General features: G+C 39.2%; 1 protein-coding gene across 2 annotated transcripts; it reads left to right on the top strand.

Moving 5' to 3' along the window:
* On the top strand, positions 1-24,513 carry traf2a (Tnf receptor-associated factor 2a). Of its 2 annotated transcripts, XM_023269455.3 has the most exons (10): positions 2-442; positions 6,067-6,145; positions 6,644-6,742; positions 9,750-9,911; positions 12,323-12,397; positions 12,526-12,600; positions 15,592-16,074; positions 16,606-16,783; positions 16,883-17,031; positions 19,620-24,513. In XM_023269455.3, the coding sequence occupies exons 1-10, from the start codon at positions 255-257 to the stop codon at positions 19,836-19,838; spliced, it is 1,707 nt and encodes a 568-aa protein (XP_023125223.1). In that variant the 5' UTR covers positions 2-254; the 3' UTR covers positions 19,839-24,513. The 2 variants fall into 2 exon arrangements, with proteins under 2 accessions (XP_035803674.1, XP_023125223.1); XM_035947781.2 differs by lacking the exon at positions 12,526-12,600 and having other exon boundaries at positions 1-442.
* Positions 24,514-25,204: the final 691 nt, after the last annotated feature.

Below are 25,204 nucleotides of genomic sequence, written 5' to 3'. Positions count from 1 at the left end.
GGGGTGGCGCCACCTAGCGGCAGACTTGCTAACCCGGAGGGGAGCGTAGCATCCTCTGCTGACACTTTCATCACATGCAAACGCCTGTTCGTATTTGTCCGTCCATATGAGGGACTTGTGCCGCCATGGGTTCGTAACATAAGCAGGTGTATACACGTTTGAGTGAACGGCTGAGGAGCAATGAGCGGCTGCTGGAGGTGTTTGCTGTCTTGAACACACCCCGCTGAGTACCCCGATATTGTTCAAGGGGAATAATGGCTGCACAGGAGCCGTCTCCACCATCTTCCCTGGAAGGCAACAAGCCGGGTTTCCCAAAGAAAATTCTGGCCAACAACCTCGAAGACAAGCATCTGTGCAACTCGTGTCAGAAAATCCTGAGGAGGCCCCTGCAAGCCCAGTGCGGTCACCGCTTCTGCTCGTTCTGCTTCAACAAAACTGTGAGGTGAGTGGTGTCATGGTCGCTGCTAGCAGCTAGCTAGCCGAGAGTAGCCGACAGGAGCATCCCGAGCTGCTCGCCAGATACCCCTCAGTCTAACGCTGCTCCGCTCACTGTCACTGGAAGAGCTGCTGACGAATAAAACAACACACTGTGTACTGATTGCCGACAATAAACAGTTCACAAAGAGCCACTTCATCCATATGAAACGGGAACTTGTGTGAGCTGGGCTGGCCAGGTGTCCTCCCGGTCTAACCTCTGAGGCTGGCCGGACACCGGAGCACCGGGGAGGGTTTGGAGAAGTTCAGCCTGACGGTGTAGAGCAGGGGTGTCAAACTCATCTTAGTTCCACATTCAGCCTGATCTGATCTCCAGTGACCAGTAGAATCAGAGCATAATAACCTAAAAATAACAACTCCTAATGTTTCCTTTGTTTTAGTGCAAAGAAAAAAGTACATTCTGTTCACATTTAAGGAGCTGTCTTTGTACAAAACATCATGAACAACCTGAAATTTCTGTAGAAAAATAAGTTAAATTTCAACAACATTCAGCCTCACTTGATCATTTCCACATTACAACTTCCAGATCAGAGTGTCTACAAAGGAACACAACCTTTCGTCATCTGGAGGTGAACAATTGAGTATTTTACTTTATGATCAAAATGTCAACAGTCTGACAAAAAACAACAAAAACGACAAAATACTACAAAAATGAGACACAAAATGACAAAAATGAGGCACAAAAGACAAAAAGTGAGACAAACGACACAAAACAAAAAAAGAGATGAAAAATTTGTCAAAAAAGTTGCAACGTGACAAAGAAATGGAGAAACAACAGAAATGCAAAAAAAATATAAATGATACAAACAAGATGAAAAATGACAAAAGCGAGAAAAAATCAACAAAAAATAGACAAACAATACAAACAAGACCCAAAAAGACAGAAACGACAAATGAATAGGCAAACAACACGAGTGAGACAAAAATGAAACACAAAACAACAAAAGTGAGAAACATAGCAACAAAAACATGACATAAATCAGGCAAAAAAAGACAAAAACAAGACAAAATATTACCAAAATGAGACAAAATGACAAAAACGAGACCCAAAATGACAAAAAATTAGGCAAACAACACCAAACAAAACAAAAAAAGAGACAAAAAATTAGACAAAAAAAGTTACAAAGCAACAAAAAAATGGAGAAACGACAAAAACAAGACAAAGAATGACACAAACGAGACAAAAAAGACAAACAAGAAACAAAATGACAACAAAAATAAAACAAAAAAGACAAAAAATTAGACAAAAAAGTTACAAAGCGACAAAATAATGGAGAAACAACAAAAACAAGATAAAAAATGACACAAATGACACAAACAAGATAAAAATAAGAATAGCAAGAAGCAAATGAACAAAAAAATAGATAAACGGCACAAGCAAGACAAAAAACACAAAACAACAAAAAGGATTCACAAAAGAACGAATAAAGTAAAACAAAATGACAAAAATAAGACAAAAACACAAGTGAGACACAAAGGAAACACAAAACGACAAAAACATAAGAGAAACAAAAGTCAGGAAAAAAAGACAAAATATGACAAAAATGAGACACAAAACGACAAAAGAACAATCTAGTGTTTTATGATCAAAACAACTTGTCATGGTCTAGAAATTATTTAAAATTTATAGTTTTACTAATTTACGATCTGCAGTTAAGGTCTTCTCTGGAATTTTTACACTTTGAGGGCCGGATTGGACCCTCTGGAGGGCCGGTTTTGGCCCACAGGCCGCATGTTGGACAAAGTTACTGAAAAGTCTGACTACTGGACAGTTTGTGCAGCATATTCCACTCTGCACATCTGTTTTGACAGTAAACTGGGCTGATTTTAATTTAGGATGACCTCTATCCTGACATGGCTCTGTCCCATCTTTGTAATATTTTTACTAGTTAATGTGTGTTAGAATAATATCAATAAGAATGAGAACATCTTTTTGTTTCATTCTTAAAACTCTAATGTAGAAACAAGACTAGAAATAAACAGATGGATATTAATGACCATGCAGTATTTTCTGTATTTGGATAAACAGCCATTACGAAGGAAGGTTTTGTTTTTTCTCGCAGTGCGCATGTGTGATGGAACCAGACTTTTTCATTTTAAGTTTCACTTGCATTTTAGTGGAATTGTTTATTGCAGCACTCAGAATGGTGACATGAATCCATCTGCGTACTGTTTAGGGCCAGAACAAAAGAGGTGTTTCATAGAAATCTGTCATGCTGTAAGATTATAATGGAGTCCCACTTCTTGGTACTTTTGGCTCAGTGGCTCAGAAGCTAGAAGATCCCCGGTTCATGTCCCGGCCTGGACCTGGGATCTGTCTGCATTGAGTTTCCATGTTCTCCCTGTACATGTGTGGATTTTCTCTTCCCACAGTCCAGAAACATGCTGAGGTTAATTGATGATTCTAAATTGTCTGTAGGTGTGAATGTGAGTGTGATTGTTTGTCTCTATGTGTAGCCCTGTGATAGACTGTTACCTGTCCAGGTGTCCCCTGTCTTCACCCTCAGTCAGCTGGGATAGACTCCACCCCCCATGACCCTGATGAGGATTAAACAGTGTATAGATGGATGGATGGAACTTTAAGTGCAGTACAATATGTGACCACAGGAAAGAGGTCAATAAATAAATAACATGAACTTTTGCCAGAACATTTCCAGATTTCAGTGTAACACTGGTTATAGATGTGTTGTGCCAAGAAATCAGGTTTACCTTTTTATGCGCTACCGTTCAAAAGTTTGGCGTCACCCAGGCAATTCCATGTTGTCCATGAAAAGTCCTACTTTTATCCATGTGCTAACATAACTGCACAAGGGTTTTCTAATCATCAATGAGCCTTTCAACACCATTAGCTAACACAATGTAGCATTAGAACACAGGAGTGATGGTTGCTGGAAATGTTCCTCTGTACCCCTATGGAGATATTCCATTAAAAATCAGCTGTTTCCAGCTACAATAGTCATTTACCACATTAACAATGTCTACACTGGATTTATCATTCATTTCATGTTATCTTCATTGAAAAAAATGCTTTTCTTTCAAAAATAAGGACATTTCTAAGTGATCCCAGACTTTTGACTGGTAGTGTTTAAGTGATGCAGGTAGATCTGACACACTGATGGCTTCAACTCAGAGATAACAACAAGAACTCTCAATGTCCGCCGTCATCAACAAAATAAACTTTAGCTCGTAGAACACAAGTTCCATCTGCTGACTGTAAGGCACTCAAATATATCCCTTGAACATTGACATCGCGATTTGAACAATACGTGTTAATCTTGTGTTATAAGGGCATTTATCACAATAATCTGGGTTCCTGTATATTTTTAACAGCGTTTGCTACAACAGGACAAGTTGGGGTTGTTTGCTATTAAAGCTTCTAAAAGGACTAAAGTGATTTATCAAAAGAAAACTTAAATCTCAAATCAAGAAAAATCCGTCGGAATGACATGGATGTCTGCATGTTATTTGATCTTCAAAATAAAGCCGGGGTTCCAAGCGAGCTGAGTCGAGCTGATAATGTGATGTCTACAGAGTGCAGGCCGCTGATTGGACAGGGGGTGACGACACTACACAGCATACGTATTTTAATACCTAAAAGCAATAAATTGGAGCCATTACAGGGTTGACTGATATACGATAACTATAGCGAACTAGCATTAGCTTGCCCTCATATGTCGTCTAGTTCGTATCCTCTTGTCTTTGACTGGATACTGCTGTATCGCCTCCCAAACTCTCCTGTTCTCCTGAGTGTTTCGACTCGCAGCCCTCAGCTTTCTGTGACTATTTTGAATCTGACACAAAGCAGGTGTACCATCGCCTCGTTGGTCGGCCGCCGTGCTATGACGACTCCACCCACGATGAGGTGGTACTCAGTTGTAATGGAAAACGACCTAAACTGAGTCGAGTCGAGTCAAGCCAAGTAGGTGCTAGTGGAAAAGCGCCTTTAGAACTAACTGAACCTCCTTTGGCAGCATCAACCTCAAGCACGAGTTTCTGAGCCCAGACTTTAACCCAACAAAGAGGCTGTGGAATGGACACCTGCAACGATATGCTCTGAAATATTTCATATTATTCAAGGGCTGTGTTCAATAATGACACTAAATATTCTATTTGTTTGTTTATTAGTGTAGACACATCGTATTTGTCCATCACATCATTGTTTATGACCTAAACTCAAACCCTAGTGCATAAAACCCTTATCATTCTAAACGGTTTACAAACTTTTTCTTGTCACATTTGGGGACGACATGATCTCCTCTCAAACTTTCTGACTTTTGGCTGATTGGAAGATTCCCCTGATCACTTTCCCTCATTTTCCTTCTCCGTTGCCACCATCAAGAAAAGGTCTGAATTAAAAGAAGGTTCACTGACCTGTCAGCTTCACCTCATCAACAAGTGGAGCTGTGAGCGGCTCTGGAGACGTTTGACAGCTTTAATCCCAGAATTAACAATAAACTTATGGAACAGTTGGAGCACATGATTGCTAGCATCAAGTATGTATGCCGGGGTGTCAAACTCATTCTAGTTCAGATTCCACAGCCCAATTTCATCTCCAGCGGACCGGACCAGTAAAATCACAGCATAATAACCTGTAAATAACCACAACATTTTCTCCTTTGTTTTAGTGCAAAAAAGTACATTGTGAAAATGTTCACATTTAATGAATTACCTTTTTATAAAACATCATGAGCAACCTGAAATTTGTTAAGAAAAATAAATTCAAATTCAACAACATGATGCCTCAGTTTATCATTTCCACATTACAACTTCCAGATCAGAGTGTCTACAAAGGAACACAACATTTAATCACAGGTATCTGGAACTGAATGATGTAGCATTTTACTTTATCATCTAAACAAGTCAGACAAAAAAAAGACAAAAAACTAAAACAAGACAAAATATTACAAAACTGAGACACAAAATTGCAAAAATGAGAAACAAAATGACAAAAAATGAGACAAACGACACGAAACAAAACAAAAAGACAAAAAATTAGACAAAAAAATTACAAAGCGCCAAAACAATCGACAAATGACAAAACCGAGACCAAAAAATGACATAAATGACACAAACGAGGCAAAAAAATGACAAAAGCGAGAAACAAAAGGACAAAAAAATAGACAACATAAGCGAGACAAAAACCCCCCACAAAATGACAAAAACGATATACAAAACAACGAATTAAGTAAAACACAAAATGACAAAAATAAGAAAAAACACAAGCAAGACAAAAAGGAAACACAAAATGACAAAAGTCAGACCAAAAAAACAACAAAAATGAGACAGAATATTACAAAAATGAGACACAAAATGACAAAAGAACAACAAACAATCTAGTATTTTACATTCTGATCAAAACAAGTTGTCATGGTCTAGAAATTACTTTAAATTTGTAGTTTTACTAATTTACAATCTGCAGTTAATCTCTTCTCTGGAATTTTTACTCTTTACAAAGTCGTCCCGTGGGCCAGATTGGGCCCTCTGGAGGACCGGTTTTGGCCTGTGGGCCGCATGTTTGACACCCCTGCTCTAGAGGGATGTCTGAACTCATGTCTTTGTTCTTCCTTGAAGCTCTGGACCACAGAAGTGCAGCGCATGCATCAAGGAGGACTTGTTTGAGGAACCCACCTCCATTCTCAAGCAAGGCGGTGTAAGTACATTTTCTACCATGCACCTTTATCAGAGTTCCTCACAGTTACAGTAAATAGAGCATTCTGGTGTACTTCAGGTCCCTGTTTGGTTAGCATTATGAGCAGTTGGTCATTAGGACTCGTGTTCTGCCAGGTTTGCTATTTTAGTCTTGGTGGTGATGAGAGCCAAATGTTTCTGAATGTAAAAACTCTGAAACTAATCTTGAGTCGGCACTGTGACGTTGTAGTCGTTGTTTGTTTTCAGATCCAATGTTCTGCAGCAAAGATCCAACACAACAAAAACTTCTTCTTGGCAGCACAGACAGTGGATGAAGCAGTTATCGTCCTGTTTTTCTACGGCCTTATTGACTAGAGAAATTAGAGCCAGGAGAGAAAAGTGAGCTCCAAGCATCCTGACCCTCAGGAAACTGATGCAGAGCTATAGTAACTCTATCCCTCAGACCGCAACTCAAGACACACCAGACAACACTGACCTCAACCTCCATTTTTCCATCCAGGCTTTCCCTGATAATGCAGCTCGGAGGGAAGTGGAGGCCTTGGCAGCTGTCTGTCCTAATGAAGGATGCACGTGGACCGGAACTATCAAAGAATTTGAGGTGAAGGAATCCGTTTATTTACGTTCCAAACCTCTGATCATCTAGCCACACATCACAGTAACATCGTCCATATATGAAGATCCTTCCCACATTTTCCAGGATGGATTCAGCAATGGAAGACAAGCAAATCTACAGGGTTATTCAAAAAGAATGAACCGATTTCATTACGCAATATTTTAATAAGGAAAAGCAATAGAAAACTCCAGCCAAGTCACAAGTATTCTACTCAAGATCAACTTTTATTTCCTGCCTTAGAAGTGTTCAATATGGACACCACCTGCAGCACAGCAACATCAATGCGATAAGAGAATTCCTACCAGACGTCTATCTGCATATCATGATCCACTGAGTTGATCGCTGTTGTTATTCGATGTCATTTGATGATCTTAAACGTCAAATAAAAGTTAATTGTGAGTAGAATACTTGGGACTTGGCTGGAGTTTCCTGTTGCTTTTCCTTATTAAAATATTGCATAATGAAATCGGTTCATTGTTTTTGAATAACACTGTATGAACACAGCCCCACGAGAATACTGTAAAAAAAAATAAAAACACAAGCACATATAAATGTAAAACATCTATATAAGCATCCATACTTAGTGAATGTTGTACATCTGATCCAGTTCTCAGCTGACTGCTCTGTAATCCATTGAAAATATGAAGTTTTCATTTGCTCCATTTCTCTTCCTGATCCATGATTATAAATTTAATACTGCAAAAACATTAAATTTTTGGGATTTTGAATGCAAACCATCATGGGGATGTGATTTGGATTTAGATTCATAATATATGCAAAATGCATGTTTTTCTTTCTGTGATGTTTATGGACCGTGTTGGTATTTTATTGTGCAGACAGATACTGAAAAGGACGTCTCATGCTCGTATAAGCAGCTCTGACATGTCAGTATATTGCCCTTTAGCCTATTAAAAATGTATTTTGGAATCGTAACTTCTAATATTCCACATTTTTACTAAATGTAGTGGTTACACACACCATTTTATGGATTGCACAGCTGCCCTAACTTTCTGGTATTCATGTAAATGTCGTCAACAGTCGACAAAAACACCTTGAACCAAACTCATTCTGATGCAACACGTGTCAGAGAAGTGCACGTTGTAACACGACACCTGTTTTTGCTGTTGAGCTTCTGATTGTTGCTATAAAAAAATCAAAAGATAAAATGAGCACTGTGAAACTTTTCAGATTTTGTAAAAATCAGTGGTCAAAAACTGATTGAAACTGAAGAATCCTTCAAAGTTTCATGAGCTACTGGGCAGTGATTCTAATCAAGCTTCTAACTCTTTATTAATAGGATAGTATGTATTTTATCCTCTCATTGTAACCTAAAAGAACATACTCCTGCCAATGCTGCTTGCTTGAACTTGTTCTTTAAATGTATAAGTTAACCTTTTTATATGGATAGTCCCTGTAGTGCCTATAAAAACGTATTCACCCACTTAAAAATATTCCGCTTTTATTGCTTTTCAGCACTAAATTATGATCAATTTCATTTGACTTTTTGACATTAATTTACAAAAATTTATATTTTATGGCAAAACAGATGTCTACAAAGTAATGTCAATGAATTAAAAATCTAAAATGTAAAATAAGTGATGCATAATTGTTCTCCCACTTTAAAGCGTCTTACCTAATTTATCACAGGTGAAACTAATTGTTGCTGGATGTCACAAAAATAATGAAACTGAGATCAACTGAGTACAGTTAATGTTTCGCAAGTAATTCTAGTATAAAGACGCCTGTATTTAGAAGGCCACTGGTGAGTCGGTACTCATGGGTATCACTACACCACGGAGGCAAAAGAACACTCCAAGAAACTCTGGGACATGGTTATTGAAGAGGGTCATTGAAAAATCAGTGAATGGATGCAAAAAACAAATCCAAATCACTAAATATCTCTTCAAGTACAGTTAAACCCATCATTAATAAGCAAACAGAATATGGTACATGAATAAATCTGCCTAGAGCTGACCATGTAAGAAAGAGACTAACGAGGGAAGCCACCAGGACACCTGCGGTATGTTTGGGGGACACCAGACCTGGACATTCTCACAACAACACCATCTCCACTGTGAGCATGGTGGTGGCAGCATCACCATGAGGGGTGGCTTCTCTGCAGCTGTCCCTGGAGACCCTGTAAAGATAAAGGGTAAAACGAACACAGCAAAGTATAGAGAAATCCTGGAGGACGACCTGTTTCCACGTGCAGGAGTAGTAAGGCTTGGGAGAAGGTTTGTTTCTCAGCAAGACAGTGACCCGAAGCATGCAAGAAAAACTACACAGAAATGGCTTAAAGACAGCAAGGTGAAATGAAATTCTGGGATGGCCGAGTCACAGCCCAGATCTCAATCCAATTCAGAATTTGTGGCTGGACTCGGAAAGAGCTGTTCACTTATGATCCTTGTGCAACCTGGTGGTATTTTGTAAAGAAGAATGAGGTAAAATCTAACCACCTGGCTCAATGCTGGAAGGTGCATCTCCTAAATATCTACTTTCAGGTGGTGAATGGAGTCATTTCTTTCACGTTTTTAATTCTTTAATTGACATGACTTTGTAGAAATCAGTTTTCACTCTTTTTGTAAATTTATGTCCAAAAAGTCAAATTATGTTGACTATGATTCAATGTTGACAAGCAATAGCAGAGGAAGTCTTCCAAGGGGATGGAATGTTTTTTTATGAAGGATCAGTTTTAACTAGAAATGCACTCAGAGAGCCCAGTACTCCACCAAGACTGATCAGTCGTCTTATCGTTTCTGATGGATGAAATCTTCAACAAATCCGTGGATCCAGACTATCAGCTGCATCACTGCCAAAATCTAATCACTTGGTCCTTGTCAGACAGACAGACACACAGAAACACACACACACACACGCACACACACCCACCACTGGTGACAGTCTACAGTTGGTGACATCATCAGGTCGATGGTAATTCGTTGTGTAGTGGTGTAACATTGTACCAGAAGCCTTTTCTGTCCATCATTTTCAGGCCAGCCACGAGGGCAACTGTGACTTCATGATCATCCTGTGTCCCTCCTGTAAAGAACTGATGAGAGCAAACGAACAGGAGCGCCACAACGAGAGAGAGTGCCCAGAGAGGACGCTCAACTGCAAATACTGCAAAGAGCCCTTCCTGTTGAAGAACATCAAGGTCAGGCTGCCTCCTGTCACAGTCCGACACCGGTCCAGTAATGTACTGGGGTGTTGCTGCTCTACTTAGATATGCTTGTTTTATTGTAACATGACACTGATTTGGTCTACATTTATTTTAGGATCAATGCATGGTATCAAATCCTTGTGATAACATATTCTAAACTCAAGGTGCATCTATTAGATTTCCCACAGGATTGCTTTGTATCTCCTGACCATCCTCAGGAATGCTGTCAGCTGTCTTTACATCACCTGAGTACAGTATCTCAGCCTCCTGTATACAGTGTATGGGTTTATAGTGTGCTGAATGATTTATTATTATTGTCATCACTTACCCACTCACAAACACCTTTTATCTTCAAGTACATTTAGCTCAATCAAATTGGATCTTAGAGACACAATGCAAACATGTTTAAATTTCTTCAGACCTCACAAGGGTGTCTTTATTTCTGAAGTCCACTCAGAAATCATAGAAAAGAGATGCTGGCTGCAACTGTAGAAATTGCCTGAAAACCATCAAGTTTTAAGCTTTTTCAGTATTCTAGTACTTCAGTGACAGTTGTCTGTTCTAGGACTGCATCATGTATTGTTTCAGCTTGAACATTGCTAATGGTGCTTCAGGAACATCACTACATTATAGTGACTCTCAATAAGCAGATGTTCAGCAAGAGAGGAGATTTGCATGCAGTTTTATTATATTTTGCCTCTCGGAGATGCTCTGAATTCCAGTGAAGAATAGATAATGTTATGTCTTATTTTGAAGCAGATTTGTGGAAGTGAAAGCGGCTCTGGGGCAATAAAAACATTTTGTCTCTGAAAATGAAAAATAATTGAGAGATATTGACTAACTAATCTCAGTATTGAACTAAATAATTGTGATAATCGTCGTAGCCGCACTCATGCGACCCTAGTCAGCAATATCTTTGTTTGGCTACAGAAAGGATTGTTGCAGCTGTTGGTACCACACAAGATAACAAAACACATTCGCTTGATCATTTAAATCAGCACTACAGAGCCTTGTATGATGAGTGTGAAGCTAGATCTGAATGCCATCCAAAGATATCTTTGCCAGTGTTGCACTATACGAGGAGGATTCCAAACTGTTTTGCCATTTTTCAATTTTTTTAAAATTATTTTTTATTTTCCATGCAGATGCGCTCCCCAAACTCATTTTAGTTCACGTTCCATATTCAGCCCAATTTCATCTCAAGTCTTCCGGACCAGTAAAATCACAGCATAATAACCTATAAATAACCACAATTCCAAAATTTCCCATTGTTTTAGTGCAAAAAAGCACATTCTGAAAATGTTCACATTGAAGGAACTATCTTTTTACTAAACATTATGAACAACCTGAAACTTCTCGAGAAAAATGAATTAAATTTCAACAATATTATGCCTCAGTTTATCATTTCCACATTACAACTTCCAGATCACAAAGTGTCTACAAAGGAACACAACATTTAATCACAACTATCTGGAACTGAATATAGTACTTTGCTTTATGATTGAAATGACCAAAGTCAAACAAAAAAAAGACAAAAAGTAGCATAAACAGGACAAAGTATTACAAAAATGAGACACAAAATGACAAAAAAATAGACAACACAAGGGAGACAAAAAAAACACAAAACGCCAGAAACGATGCACAAAACAACAAATACAGCTAAACATAAAATGACAAAAATTAGACAAAAAACATAAGCGACGCAAAACAAACACAGAACGACAAAAATGAGAAACAAAACCACAAAAACCATGAGACAACCATCAAAAGTCGGACAAAACAAGACAAAAAACAACAAAAACACGACAAAATATTACAAAAATGAGACGCAAAATGACAAAACAATGAACAATCTAGTATCTAGTATCTGCAGTTAATGTCTTCTCTATAATTTTTACACTTTACAGAGTCGTCCCGTGGGCCAGATCGGACCCTCTGGAGGGCCGGTTTTGGCCTGCAGGCCGCATGTTTGACACCCCTGTGCTAGTGCTCAAGCTGTAGTCCACAGTACATTTCACTGATGTATTGTGGAACGCATTATAACATGACAACATTGTACATCTTGTTTATAGCATCCAAATTATGGCAATTGCAGTTCCTAAACCTACACACATCTATACAACAAATAGACAAACATAAACCTTACAATTTAAAATGTCAAGGGGATTTTTTTTTGTTTGAATTTGGGCTCCAACTCAGACTTTTACAAACCCACTGTAGGCCACCTGAGCAGGTTCCATTCCCTGACTGAGATGTGGTTAAATTCTTGGAATTCTATCACAAATAACAGATTCACCTGAACATATAAAAATATTTTTTTTAAAAAAAGCTGCCATTGATACCTTAAAGTGAAGAGTGCAGATGCGTTTCCTTTTATTGTGAGCTAACTGTGCGTCTTCTTTTAGGCTCATGATGAAATCTGTCCAAAGTACCCGATGATCTGTGAAGGCTGTGCAAAGAAAAAGATCCCCAGAGAAAAGGTATCCCAGATGTTTGAATGATTTTCCATAGTTTTGTTAAACTGATCTCATTTACCATTTAGCTAGCATTCAAATTCTACAATGTATTCTGTAGATCATTAGCTTCTTTCATTTTTTTTGTTTTGCAGTATGTGGACCATATTAAGTTCTGCAGTAAATTTAAAGCACCATGCAGATTTCATGTTGTTGGCTGCGATACGTCTGTAAGTAGACATTTTTGTCATTATTTGCTGTCTGTGGCTAATTTCATAACTGCTGAACTATTTAATAACTTGGCAAATTTAAACAAAATGGAAAGAGATGAAGTCAAGCATTTTCCAGGCTGATCTTTAAAGTAAAAAGATGAAGAGGCAAAGTACACAACATGATTGTCTCTACTAGATTATTACTAAATAAAGTGACATGATATTTCTAAAAGAGTTAGTTTTTGACCCTTTAGAGCTGTGGTGTCAAACATGCGGCCCACGGGCCAAAACCGGCCCTCCAGAGGGTCCAATCCGGCCCTCAGGACGACTTTGTAAAGAGTAAAAATTAAAGAGAAGACATTAACTGCAGATTGTAAATTTGTAAAACTATAAATTAAAAATACTTTCTAGACAAGTTGTTTTGATCATAAAGTAAAATACCAGATTGCTCATTGTTCTTTTGTCATTTTGTGTCTCATTTTTGTAATATTTCGTCTTGTTTTTGCTGCTTTTTGCCATTTGTCTCGTGTGCTTGTCGTTTTGTTCCTCGTTTTTGTCGTTTTGTGTTTCCTTTTTGTCTTGCTTGTGTTTTTTGTCCTATTGTTATCATTGTGTGTTCTATTTTATTGATTGCTTTTTGTCTCTTTTTTGTCGTTTTGTGTCTTTTTTTTGTTCCACTTGTGTTGTTTGTCAATTTTTTTGTCATTTTGTTTGTCACTATTTGTCTTGTTTGTGCCATTTATGAATTTTTTTGGTCTCATTTTTGTTATTTGTCCATTTGTTTAGTGCTTTGTAACTTTTTTGTCATTTTTTCTCTTTTGTGTCTCATTTTTGTAATATTTTGTCTTGTTTTTTTCCTTTTTTGTCTGATTTTTGTCATTTTGATCATACATTAAAATATTATATCGTTCAGTTCCAGATGACTAAATGTTGTGTTCCTTTGCAGACACACTGTGATCTGGAACTTGTAATGTGGAAATGATCAACTGAGGCTTAATGTTGCTGAAATTGAATTTATTTTTCTTAAGAAATTTGAGTTTGCTCATGATGTTTTATAAAAAGATAATTTGTTAAATGTGAACATTTTCAGAATGTACTTTATTGCACTAAAACAAAGGAAAAATTAGGAGTTGTGGTTATTTATAGGTTGTTATTTTACTGGTTCGGCCCACTGGAGATGAAATTGGGCTGAATGTGGAACCTGAACTAGAATGAGTTTGACACCCCTGCTTTAGAGGAACATTACTGAGGTAACAGATCATTCAGCAGTTATTACAGAGTTGGCTACTACATGCCTGTCAATGAATCCAGTGTTGTTGCATATGAAGCCTGTGTTTGTATATATCCACTGTGCCTATATGAAGTATTCACCTGACTTTTCCATGTATATCAAGTAGGTGTGTTTAAGTGTGAAAACACCTAAAATCAGTTAGTATAGACTTTACTACACATGTAAATAAATGTGAATGAATTTTAATAGCAAGATTTGCTCCTTGACATTAATAATTAGCAACTTAAGCAGCTATTGTCCACTGTTGATGGACTGTTTAGTAAAAGTCCTCATTCATCCTGCATATTCTTCTTCTTCTTTGTCAAACGTGGTGCCTACGTTACCCACAGTGCAACCTGACCCAGAAGAGCCTCTTCGGACAATCAAAATTACTGAGATCTGAACACATCAATTCTTTTTTAACTCCACGCATTCAGATATTTTAGACCCAACTGACTCAGTTAACATCACATGACAAGGACATGATCAGACTTTATTCAACACCAGTAAACAAATGGTGATGTGTGAAGAGGGTGGGGTTCCTTTGATAGGGATGGTTCTGTACTAATTTTAAACAGCTACAGCTTCTTACTGCAGCTTTTCTCTGTTTCTCTTAACAAAACCCAAGACGATCAAAGCCCCCCCCTTTTTTTTAAAGTAACAACAAATTAATTTAGAAAGCATAATTTGCGGATAAAAGCTGTGAGGTGTGGCGAAGAGCTCTGGAAAGAAAATTGAAAGTTTTTCTTTTGGTCAAAACCCATGTTAGTTCCAAGGTCAAGAATAAAGCTGCATGTTCCGTCAAACCTGATAGAGACCTTGTGGCAGCAGCAGTTTTTATATCTGGCAACAAAGTCTGGGTTGAATTGACATCTGTACTCTGACTTTGTTGCTGTTCTAAAGCCATTTTAATTCTGATGTCTGAATCTACGTGGTGGTTCTCTTGCACTAGCTCACCCTCCAGGATCATTTGGCCCAGTGTTTTCTTCATCACAACGTGTCCTGCTAGGGTTGCTATGTTTTTCCTGCCAGGTTGTTCGGTTGTTTAGTATCAGAGAACAGTGACAGTCATCTTCCTTGGACCACCATCAGTAGTTACTCTCCTTGTCATTTCAGAGGTTCTCCAACCCAGTAGTTTAGTGGGAATGATTTGATCCAGTCAGAGTCAGTCAGGTCTTTAAACCTCCCATTCTTGTCACATCCAGCATATCAGCTAAAAGGACCAGCAGTTCACTTATTATATCCCAGATACTGACGTGCACACTTGTTAAAGGTGAATAACAGTTACTGTTTTGACTCCTCACCATCCATAGTGCAGTTTTTGCCAAGACCAGATGGTTCAACCCATTGACAGACAGGTGTTTGACCTGAGAATAAATGCACACATTATTTCATGTTGCTACGAATTTAATGTGTAACTTCTGCAAAGGTCATGAAGGGTATGAATATTTATGTTTGATATGGGTACTCAGATTTTTCTTACTTACTTTGACATCAGAATAGTTTTCCACCTGTTCAGACTCAGTGTGCCTGAACAATAAAACATGAAAAACTACAGGAATGAATACTTTGTATAGTGTGTTTATCATTCTTATCTCCGTTATTTGCTTTGCTGTACACTGTACTGTTTTCTTCTGTCTGTCGCAGTGTTTCACATGCGTCATCATACATCTTCAAGGGTGAGGGCTTTTGATTGGTTTCCTGATGTGTTTCTGCTTGTATCTTTCTTTGACTCCAAGGTGGAGAAAGAGAAGATCCATGACCATGAGCGACAGTGTTCATATGAACACCTCAACTTGCTTCTGCATTTTATCATGGGCATCAAGGTGAGTCTGGAGAGCCTGCAGCCCCAGAGCCTGGAGGTGGCCAGCCAGAAGCTGCAGGAGCTCCACCAGTCCCTTAGAGACCTAGAGCTGAAGATGAGCCAGCTGGGTGGGGGTGGTGCAGCTCCCGTGCAGGGTGCATGCGCCCCGACCCTGACGACCTCCTTCACCCCGCTGCCCAGCGCTGTGGGCGCCGCCCTGGAGTTGCAGCTCCAGAGTGAAAAAACGAAGGTGGCTGAGCTTAGCCGGCGCTGCCAGGAGCTGGAGCTCAAAGTGAACACGTTCGAAAACATCGTCTGTGTCCTGAACCGAGAGATGGAGCGCTCCTGCACCACCATGGAGGCCTACAACCGCCAGCACCGACTAGACCAGGACAAGATTGAAATCCTGAACAACAAGGTGACAGAACGACACGTGACCTCTGAACATCTCTAATGCGACTCTTTCCTCCCTCAACACTTAGTAACGCTACCTTACACCTTATGAATGTCATGTAAAAGTTTTTACAGTGCATAGTAAATCTTTTCATGATGCTTCAGTGTCCTTCAGGTTCACTGTGAAAAACTCCTTGATCTCGCCTTGAAATGCATCCAGCCTAAATGTGGTACAGATCACAAACTGCAACCAGGACTGTTCATCACAAATCTTTCTGGGGCTATTCCTGTCAGTGATAGGAAATTGTTTTGTTTTGTAGTTTTAAGTACCTGTAGTACCTTTATGAGTTGTCACCGTTGTTGCTTCTGTCTAGACCAATACAGAGTGTCAGGCCACAATATTTAACCTCCAGTTTTTCTCATGACTGCAGCATGGATTTGTGCATTTCACCTTAAATGGTGTATGCCAAAGCATCTTTTAATCCACATGTCTCCTATATTGTTGCACTATAAGTTCATAGAACAGTTGTCTTGTCCATGTGTTTTCATGCTGCAGGTTCGTCAGCTGGAGAGGACAGTGAGTCTGAGGGACCTGTCCATCGTGGAGATGGAGGGTAAGATGAGGGAGATGTCTGCTGCCACATATGATGGCATCTTTGTTTGGAAGATCTCTGATTTTACCAAGAAGCGGCAGGACGCCGTGGCTGGCCGCGCTCCTGCTATGTTCTCTCCTGGTAATCACTTCACACAACGACTGCCTGAGGAAGGATTTCCACTCCTTTCTTGAGAGTAAGAGGCATTATGACACATGACTGCTGTATTGTGTTTTCCAGCCTTCTATACCAGTAAATACGGCTACAAGATGTGCTTGCGGATCTACCTGAACGGTGACGGTACGGGCCGCGGCAGCCACTTGTCTCTGTTCTTTGTGGTGATGAGAGGACACAGCGACGCACTCCTCAAGTGGCCTTTTAATCAGAAGGTAACAGTCCCTGCTGTGAAATATAAATAATCCTGCTATACATTAGTCATTATTTTGAACAAAATAAATGTATATAAAACCATTGAAGGACAATATTACCAAATTCAATTGTTCAGTTATGTTTCATGCACTGTTCTCTTTACAGAAAATAAGTACAAGCCATAGTTCAACATTTGGTCATAAATGTCTGTTTGCTTTCTTTCTGAGAGTAAAATGAGACAGTTACCAATCTCATCTACTTTAAAGACAGTAACGTACACAATGATACCACATTCATCAGGTTCTAATGGCATGTTTATCTATCCATTGCTTCTATTTTATTATAAATATATGGCATTTTTGAAAATTTATTTAAAATAATTTGTCCCATTTAATGGGATTTTTGGGACCAGCTATTGAACACATAAAACAGGCACTTGGCTCCTGAGTCATAATAGCTAGCAAAGTGGTATCATGGGACACAGTGTTGTCAAAAATGTGGTTGAGGTCTAACTTCATTCCATTAAATGTGCGGCAACCGAACATGTAAAAACAAATGGCCTGGCTGGTACTTCTACCGCCCAAGTGACTGTATTCCCAATGTGCTCTGACACATTGGTGGAGGGGATCCTTGTCAGTCATCTAGCAGATGATACAGGCTACCTAAGGCTAATCAGAGCATTTCCGTGACCACAGTATTAATGAAGGTGGCATCTGTGGAGGAATATGTACAAAATGTACAGGTGATCTAACTGCGTTGAATGTAGAAATACAGAAAACTAGCGATATCATGAATCTAATCCTTAGATCAGGACTGGGACTGATCAAGGCCATTCTTTTCTCTGTAAGAGCAAGAACAGATTGTTCTTGTTGTCAGATCTTTTGCTAATCTTTAAATCTAAAAGCACCATTGTTCGAAGGTTTTAATGGGTTTTTGCACCACTTTTATATATGTGTGTACACTACCAGTCAAAAGTTTGGACACACCTTCTCATTCAATGGTCTTTCTTTATTTTCATGACTATTTACATTGTAGATTCTCACTGAAGGCATCAAAAGCTTCATGAGGTAGTCTCCTGAAATGGTTTTCACTTCATAGGTACGCCTTGTCAAGGTTAATTTGTGGAATTTCTTGCCTTCTTAATGGGGTTTTCACCATCAGTCGTGTTGTGCAGAAGTCAGGTTGGTCCACAGTTGACAGCCCTATTTGACAACTGTTAGAATCCATATTATGGCAAGAACTGATCAGCTAAGTAAAGAGAAACGCCAGTCCATCATTACTTTAAGAACTGAAGGTCAGTCAGTCCAGAAAATCGCAAAAACTTTGAATGTATCCCCAAGTGCAGTCGCAAGAACCATCCAGCGCTACGACCAAACTGGCTCTCATGAGGACCGCTCCAGGAAAGGAAGACCAAGAGTCTCCTCTGCTGCTGAGGAGAAGTTCATCCGAGTCTCCAGCCTCAGAAATGGCAAATTAACAGCAGCTCAGATTAGAGCCCAGATAAATGCCACCCAGAGTTCTAGTAGCAGACACATCTCTACATCAACTGTTCAGAGGAGACTGAACCAATCAGGCCTTTATGGTCAAATAGCTGCTAAGAAACCACTACTAAGGAAAAGCAACAAGTAGAAGAGATTAGTTTGGGCCAAGAAACACCAGGAATGGACATTAGACCAGTGGAGATCTGGGCTTTGGTCTGATGAGTCCAAATGTGAGATCTTTGGTTCCACCCGCCGTGTCTTTGTGAGACCAGAAAAGGTGAACGGATGGTCTCTACATGCATGGTTCCCACCATGAAGCATGGAGGAGGAGGTGTGATGGTCACTGTTGGGGATTTACTCCAAACAGAAGGAACACTGAACCAGCATGGCTACCACAGCATCCTGCAGCAACATGTCATCCCATCTGGTTTGGTTTAGTTGGACCATCCTTTATTCTCCAACAGGACAATGACCCCAAACACACCTCCAGGCTGTGGAAGGACTATCTGACCAAGAAGGAGAAGATGGAGATGACCTGGCCTCCACAGTCACCTGACCTAAACCCAATTCAGATGGTTTGGGATGAAATGGACGACAGAGTGAAGGTAAAAGGACCAACAATTTCTCAGCATCTCTGGGACTACTTCAAGACTGTTGGAAAACCATTTCAGGTTCTACCTCATGAAGCTCATCCAGGAAATAACAAGAGTGTGCAAAGCAGGAATCAAAGCAAATAACCTAAAATATAACACGTTTTGACTTATTTCACACTTTTTTGTTTCCTACATGATTCCATATGTGTTGATTCATAGTTTGGATGCCTTCAGTGAGAATCTACAATGGAAATAATCATGAAAATAAAAAAACATTAAATGGGAAGCTCTGTCCAAACTCACACACACACACACACACACACACACACACACACACACACACACACATATATATATATATACACACACATCTATATGATTGGCCTTTTCTATGATAAATGATTAATTTGGAGTAGTTTAATATATTTAAAACACCACTAGAAGTTTTATCATACTACAGCTGGAACTGTCTGAGTGTATCAGCTCCAGTCTTTCGTTCCGATGTGAGGCTACGTTTGTAACCTGTGTACCCAGGTCACCCTCATGCTGCTCGACCAGAACAACAGGGAGCACATAATTGATGCCTTCCGGCCCGACATCTCCTCCTCGTCCTTCCAGAGGCCTGTCAGTGACATGAACATCGCCAGCGGCTGTCCACTCTTCTGTCCGCTCTCCAAGCTGGACTCTAAAAACTCCTACATACGCGACGACACCATCTTCATTAAGGCCATAGTAGACCTCACAGGGCTTTAGGCAAAAGTTGAGGGCATAAATCCAACCCTGCCTTTTGTTGCTACTAACCTGTTTGAATTAACAGGCTTTTGTATCACCATTTACTGGCATTTCTCTTCTGGGTCTGTGTAGTTCTTTTGGTTTTGTTATGAGTTGTTGGAGGCAGTATGTAAGACCAGAGCAAGTTGTTTTGGGCCCGCTGGCTGCAGGCGCTGGTGGTTTTCAAAGCCTCCTTAGCCATTGTTACTATTTTACAAGTTTTTATTCAATGAACGGTGATTACCTACCAAAGTGGCTGGAGGCATGTACATAGCATACATACCAGTACTGGCCAATGATGTGTTATTTTTCCATCCTCCAGAAGGCCCTTAACATGTATTTGAACTAACAGACGCATTCCTATGTAGAACGCCATGCTTGTGAAATCACTAGGCAACTACGACACTGACTCTAATCTCCAGTGATTATGCTCTGGCTTCTTGTACCATAGATGAGGCTCATCATGTTCAGTTTTAAGTAGAAATACAACCTAATCCTTTTAAAGAAACGTTGTTGATTCCATATAATACAGCTCACATATTGTTGCTAGTTATGGTGAGTGTTGAATGATGGGGAAAATATCTAATTGCAATTTTTCTGACAAATTGCAGCCTTGCAGCTCACAGTTTTACTGTTCAGCCCTAGTAATAACCAAAAATAACTGGGACTAACTAGCCAGTAGATTAGTTAGCATAAGTACCTTAATTTGAGTCCCTAAAATATAATTAAAGCTACTTTTTTTTTTTTTTTTTTTTTTAAGACTGGCCCTGAAAAGTTGATATGACTTATGTAGTAGATGCAGAATAGAATTAGTATCACTGGGAGGCAACCTGGTAAGTCTTAGTCCAGTTTTCTCCCGTTTTACTTCTGTTTTCATTTCCTTCAACTCACAGGATTTTTCTGGCTCTGTAGCTAGCTGGATGCTTTGCTATGTTAGCCAGCGAGATGAGAGTGGTGTAGCTGAACCAAAAAAGAAAAATTGTGGCTTGGCAAACCAGAGCAATTAGCGATAAGATCCTAAAACACTTTATAGAGCTGAGAGGAACCATAAAAATCAGATGACAGTTCTTTCTACAGATGACCTGTAGTTTCTTGGCTCATTGTTAATACACACAAATACTGAAAAAAAAAAGTCTGTCCAACTACAAAGTGCTTGTTAAGTAAATAATATTTTTGCCCATTTTTTTCCTGGATTTTTGTATTGTATTTTTATATTTTTAGAGTTTGAAATTTCAAACGCTAATAAATTTCTGTTTTTTGTTCAAATGAAAAACTGAAAATAATGAGCCTTAGACCGCGACGCCGTAGCTATGTAGATTATTAGCCTACAGACACAGCAATAGATGAAGCAGGTCTAGGCGCTTGTGCTCCCTGTTGGCATATACTGCCCAGCATTTGATTAACTAATGATGTTTTCTTTTTTATTGTGTTCTTTACATGTTTGGGTTTTTTTTTTTTTTTTACATTTGCAAAGATGGGGTTCCAATAACAGTGTGATGCCCATGTAGCCTTCAGAATATTGCTCAGCTTTGCACACAGTTTGTCGTGCAGCTGGAATTTCAAACTTGTTTACGGTTTCTTAACATCTATGCCTCCAACTCAAGAGTCCCGTGTTTATTGGTAATCATTTGTGGTGGACATTGCTTGAATTCCATGAATTCTGGGTGCAGTATTTCAGTTGTGAATGTTGGTGTGTGTGTGTGTGTGTGTGTGTGTGTGTGTGTGTGTGTGTGTGTGTGCGCGTGTGCATACTGTTCCATGTCTTTGTCGTTTGTTGCAGTGTTAGTTTCATGTTGGATCTGTGGAAGATGCACCGTAGCTTGAAAGGGTTTCTGGGATGTTTGCCCAGGAAACATTAACAGCGATGGTAGTTGACCTGATTTGCCCAAATGGAAATATGACATATTTTATTAGAAAAACCATATATTTGCATACAAGTCCTAAAAAAATCTACAGATATCTTTTGATAGTAAACTTTTGGCCTTTTTCAGTCTTTCTTTAGTGTTTAGTGGTGGATTGGTGATGGATTGTTATGCTGTGAGATACTGCTATTATACAGTATGAAGGACCGCCTCAAGCATGATGTCTGTTATTCAGTTCATTCCTTGTAAACCTTTGAGATTGCTCCTTTAGAACAGCCTCTGCTGGTGTCTAGATGACACTTGGTGGTTCTTCCTGTGTGGTTAACAAAGACAGACAGATCTGGGCCCATATTTATCAGCCTCCTCATAGCAAACCAGTTCAAACATTGCTGAATATTCTCTCACTAGCAAATTTTTGGTCCTGCTTTCAGGTCTAGGAGGAGAACGTTTTATTAACCTTCTTAGCCGATGGAATCACTCTGAACTAATTAATCTCAGCAACTCAAGTAACCTAAGTGTGAATGCTATTTTTTGCCCCTCATGTTAAGATCGTCAGTGCAAGTCTGGCATGTTTTATCAATGCAATCAATATTAACTTATACCTTTGTTTACATTTCCTGTTTGAAAGTCATCCAGATGGTGACAAAGAAACATAAATCAACCCCAAAGTGACGCAAAATGACTATAATCAGATCTAAAACGACTGCAACGTCATGCAAAACAACTGCAAAAGACACAGAACCGCTACAAAGAGACAAAACTACTATAAAGAGACACAACATGACTTCATAAAATCACAAAACAACAAAGTGACACAAAATGACTGTGAAGGGACGTTAAGTAAAAAGAAATGCATTGTAGATGCAAAATGACTACAAAGAAACAAAACAAGCATAAAGTGACACAAAAAGACTGCAATCAGACCTAAAAGTATGACTATAAAGAGATGCAAAACAAATAAGGTGCCACAAAATACCACTAAAGGATGCAAAATAACACAGAGCTGTTAGAAAGTGATGCAAAGCAGCCATAGAAGGACTGCACAGTGACAGAATCACCACACAGACACAAAATGACTGGACAGGAGATGACTGCATATGCCATGGACGTGTCACTTGTTTTGCATTTCTTTGAGCTGGATGTTTGGTTCCTGAGGGGCCCATTATCTGAGTTACAAACAGCAGCTATTAATTGTTAGACTTCAATCCTTTAACCTTGATGCTGTAATGTTTCTAAATGTAGAACCCATTAGGACTGTGGATATATTTCCATATGGGTGCAGCCTCTGGTCATGTTCAGACATGATGAGGCTGGAGCTGGGATGGAAGCAGTGCGGAGGTATTAAAAGGGAAACGGTTATTGTAATATTCTCCTATTTTTGGCTTTCCTCACAGCTTTGAACTGTCCTACTTTTTACAGAAAAAGAAGTGCCTGTACCTTTTTTTGTTTCATGAGCCCACTGAGTTGTTGATGTGCTTTCCTGTGAGTTTACCAAAATGTGAAACTTGATTTGTGCGGTGTATTTTTTTAAATTATCTTTAATATCGTTGTCTTTTATGAAGCCCCTTTACTAGGTGTGATACAATTTAAGTGACTAAGAATGTTTTGCATACATAAAACTAGTGAATGTCAACAGTGTTATTTTATTGAAGATGAGGCCAGAACATTGGTAACATCTTCATCCAAACACGTGCAGCATGTTTTTAAACCTCCCAACGGATACTGACACCTCTCTGTGCATGAGAAGTCTCAGTAGGAAAACATAAATATATCAAGCACTGGTTCAGATTGCAGACCAGCATTTTATTTGTTTTTGAGTTCATGATCAATATAGTATACAGCCTATGAGTGTGTGGCTTCATTTTGACTGTGTGTGTGTGTGTGTGTGTGTGAGGAAGTTAAACATATCTAAATAATATATAGATTGTATTTATTGAAGAAAAGCATTATAAGTTGAGAGCGTTTAAAAGCATGTGTTGCTTTGTTTGGCTGAAGATGTGTTTGCAGTCTGACCTCAGCAGGTTGCAGCTTTTTTGCTTTCTGGTTATTACAGAAACATTTCTTCTTATTCTTCTTTAGAATACGTTCTTATTGTTGCACATTATGTAAACTGCATTTTGCATGTGTGACCGCGGCCTCAAATATATCCGCTGCTACGTTTATTCGACCCCACAGCGTGTCCTGATAGAAGCAGCCGTGCAGCAGATGTTCGTCTTTTCTCCTAAAGTGTGTGACCTGATGTGGGCCAGACTCCAGAGCGATTCATTACAAAAGGGCTTCACATTTCATTTCCTTCAACTAAATGTCACACACAGACACACTTGCATCCATGTTTTCTGCCCTGCTTATAGCTTGAACTGTTTTATAGATTGGACAGAAACCTTCGCCAGACTCCAGCTGGGGAACGTTTGAGCCGGTTGATGTTATGCTGTATCAGCGATACTGACCTGTAGGTAATGCCACACTGCCTCACTGTTATTAAAACAGAACAAACATGTCGATGTGATGTGTATCTCAAATAACACTTCAGAACTGTCAAGCCGAACCAGATCGGTTTGAGGTTTGATTTATTTACATATCTCTCTCTCTGTTTGTGGATCTCTAAAGCCCATGTTGAGATTAAGATGAAGAGCTTTCATCTGTAGCAATGACATAAAACTGCAGTCTTACTTGTTGTTCTCTCTGCTACATTGTGTGGATAGTAAGTTGTGTGTTAGTAACTCTTTGTACTACAGGAAAATTGTTCCATATTTGTATTTAATTTTGATTTATTAAAGGTTTTAAGATGCCCACTATGCAAAGAAGTGCAAAGTCTCTCAATTTTGTAACCTTTTGCCAACATTTGCACATTTGAAGCGTTGACAAACTTTTACCACATGGGGGCGCCCTATGCAAAGCAGTGGCATTTGGAAACGGGAGAAATGCAAAAATGAAAATGAGAGCTGGCTTTCATTTACTGCATCAGTTTGAGCTGTGATAATAAGATGATCACTTCATTGACAGGACATTATTTACATCTATTTTATAAACTTATTAATCACATAAAATAATGATTTTCCATTGGACAGCTTACATTTTTTCCTGGCCGATCCAAGACGGTCCTAAATCCAACTACAACAAGTGAAAGCCAAGCAAAGCATTTGTCAGTAGTCCATCAGGCGTTTAAGGAGCTGACCACACACTCAGATGTCCGCTGTTACTGCACCGCCACCAGGGAAGTTCTGGTTCTGGAGCAGGATCTGTTCATGGAACCATGGAGGCACCTTGGGAACCAGCCTGCATTTTATTTTCTTATCATTCTTTCTCTGCTTTTTCTTTTAACCAAAAATGTAAGTTAAGAAAAAATGAGTAAGAGGGCAGATCATACTGTTGACCTGCAAGCTGGAAGCATCTGACCACAATTATTTACTTCTTCTTTATTTGCAGCTACATGAGCCAGTTCTGGATATTGTGCAGATGTGGATGAATATATATAAAATGAACAGT

Source organism: Amphiprion ocellaris, chromosome 6 (assembly GCF_022539595.1).
Source record: "Amphiprion ocellaris isolate individual 3 ecotype Okinawa chromosome 6, ASM2253959v1, whole genome shotgun sequence".
Lineage (NCBI taxonomy): Eukaryota > Metazoa > Chordata > Actinopteri > Pomacentridae > Amphiprion > Amphiprion ocellaris.
Note: the sequence above shows the minus strand (reverse complement) of the source record. Positions and strands in the feature narration are given on the sequence as shown.

Coding starts and splice junctions, on each gene's coding strand:
- traf2a (XM_023269455.3), top strand. CDS start 255: ATGGCTGCACAGGAGCCGTCTCCACCATCTTCCCTGGAAGGCAACAAG. Junction 6,146..6,643: donor CCATTCTCAAGCAAGGCGGT/GTAAGTACATTT, acceptor TTTTCCATCCAG/GCTTTCCCTGATAATGCAGC. Junction 9,912..12,322: donor TCCTGTTGAAGAACATCAAG/GTCAGGCTGCCT, acceptor GTCTTCTTTTAG/GCTCATGATGAAATCTGTCC.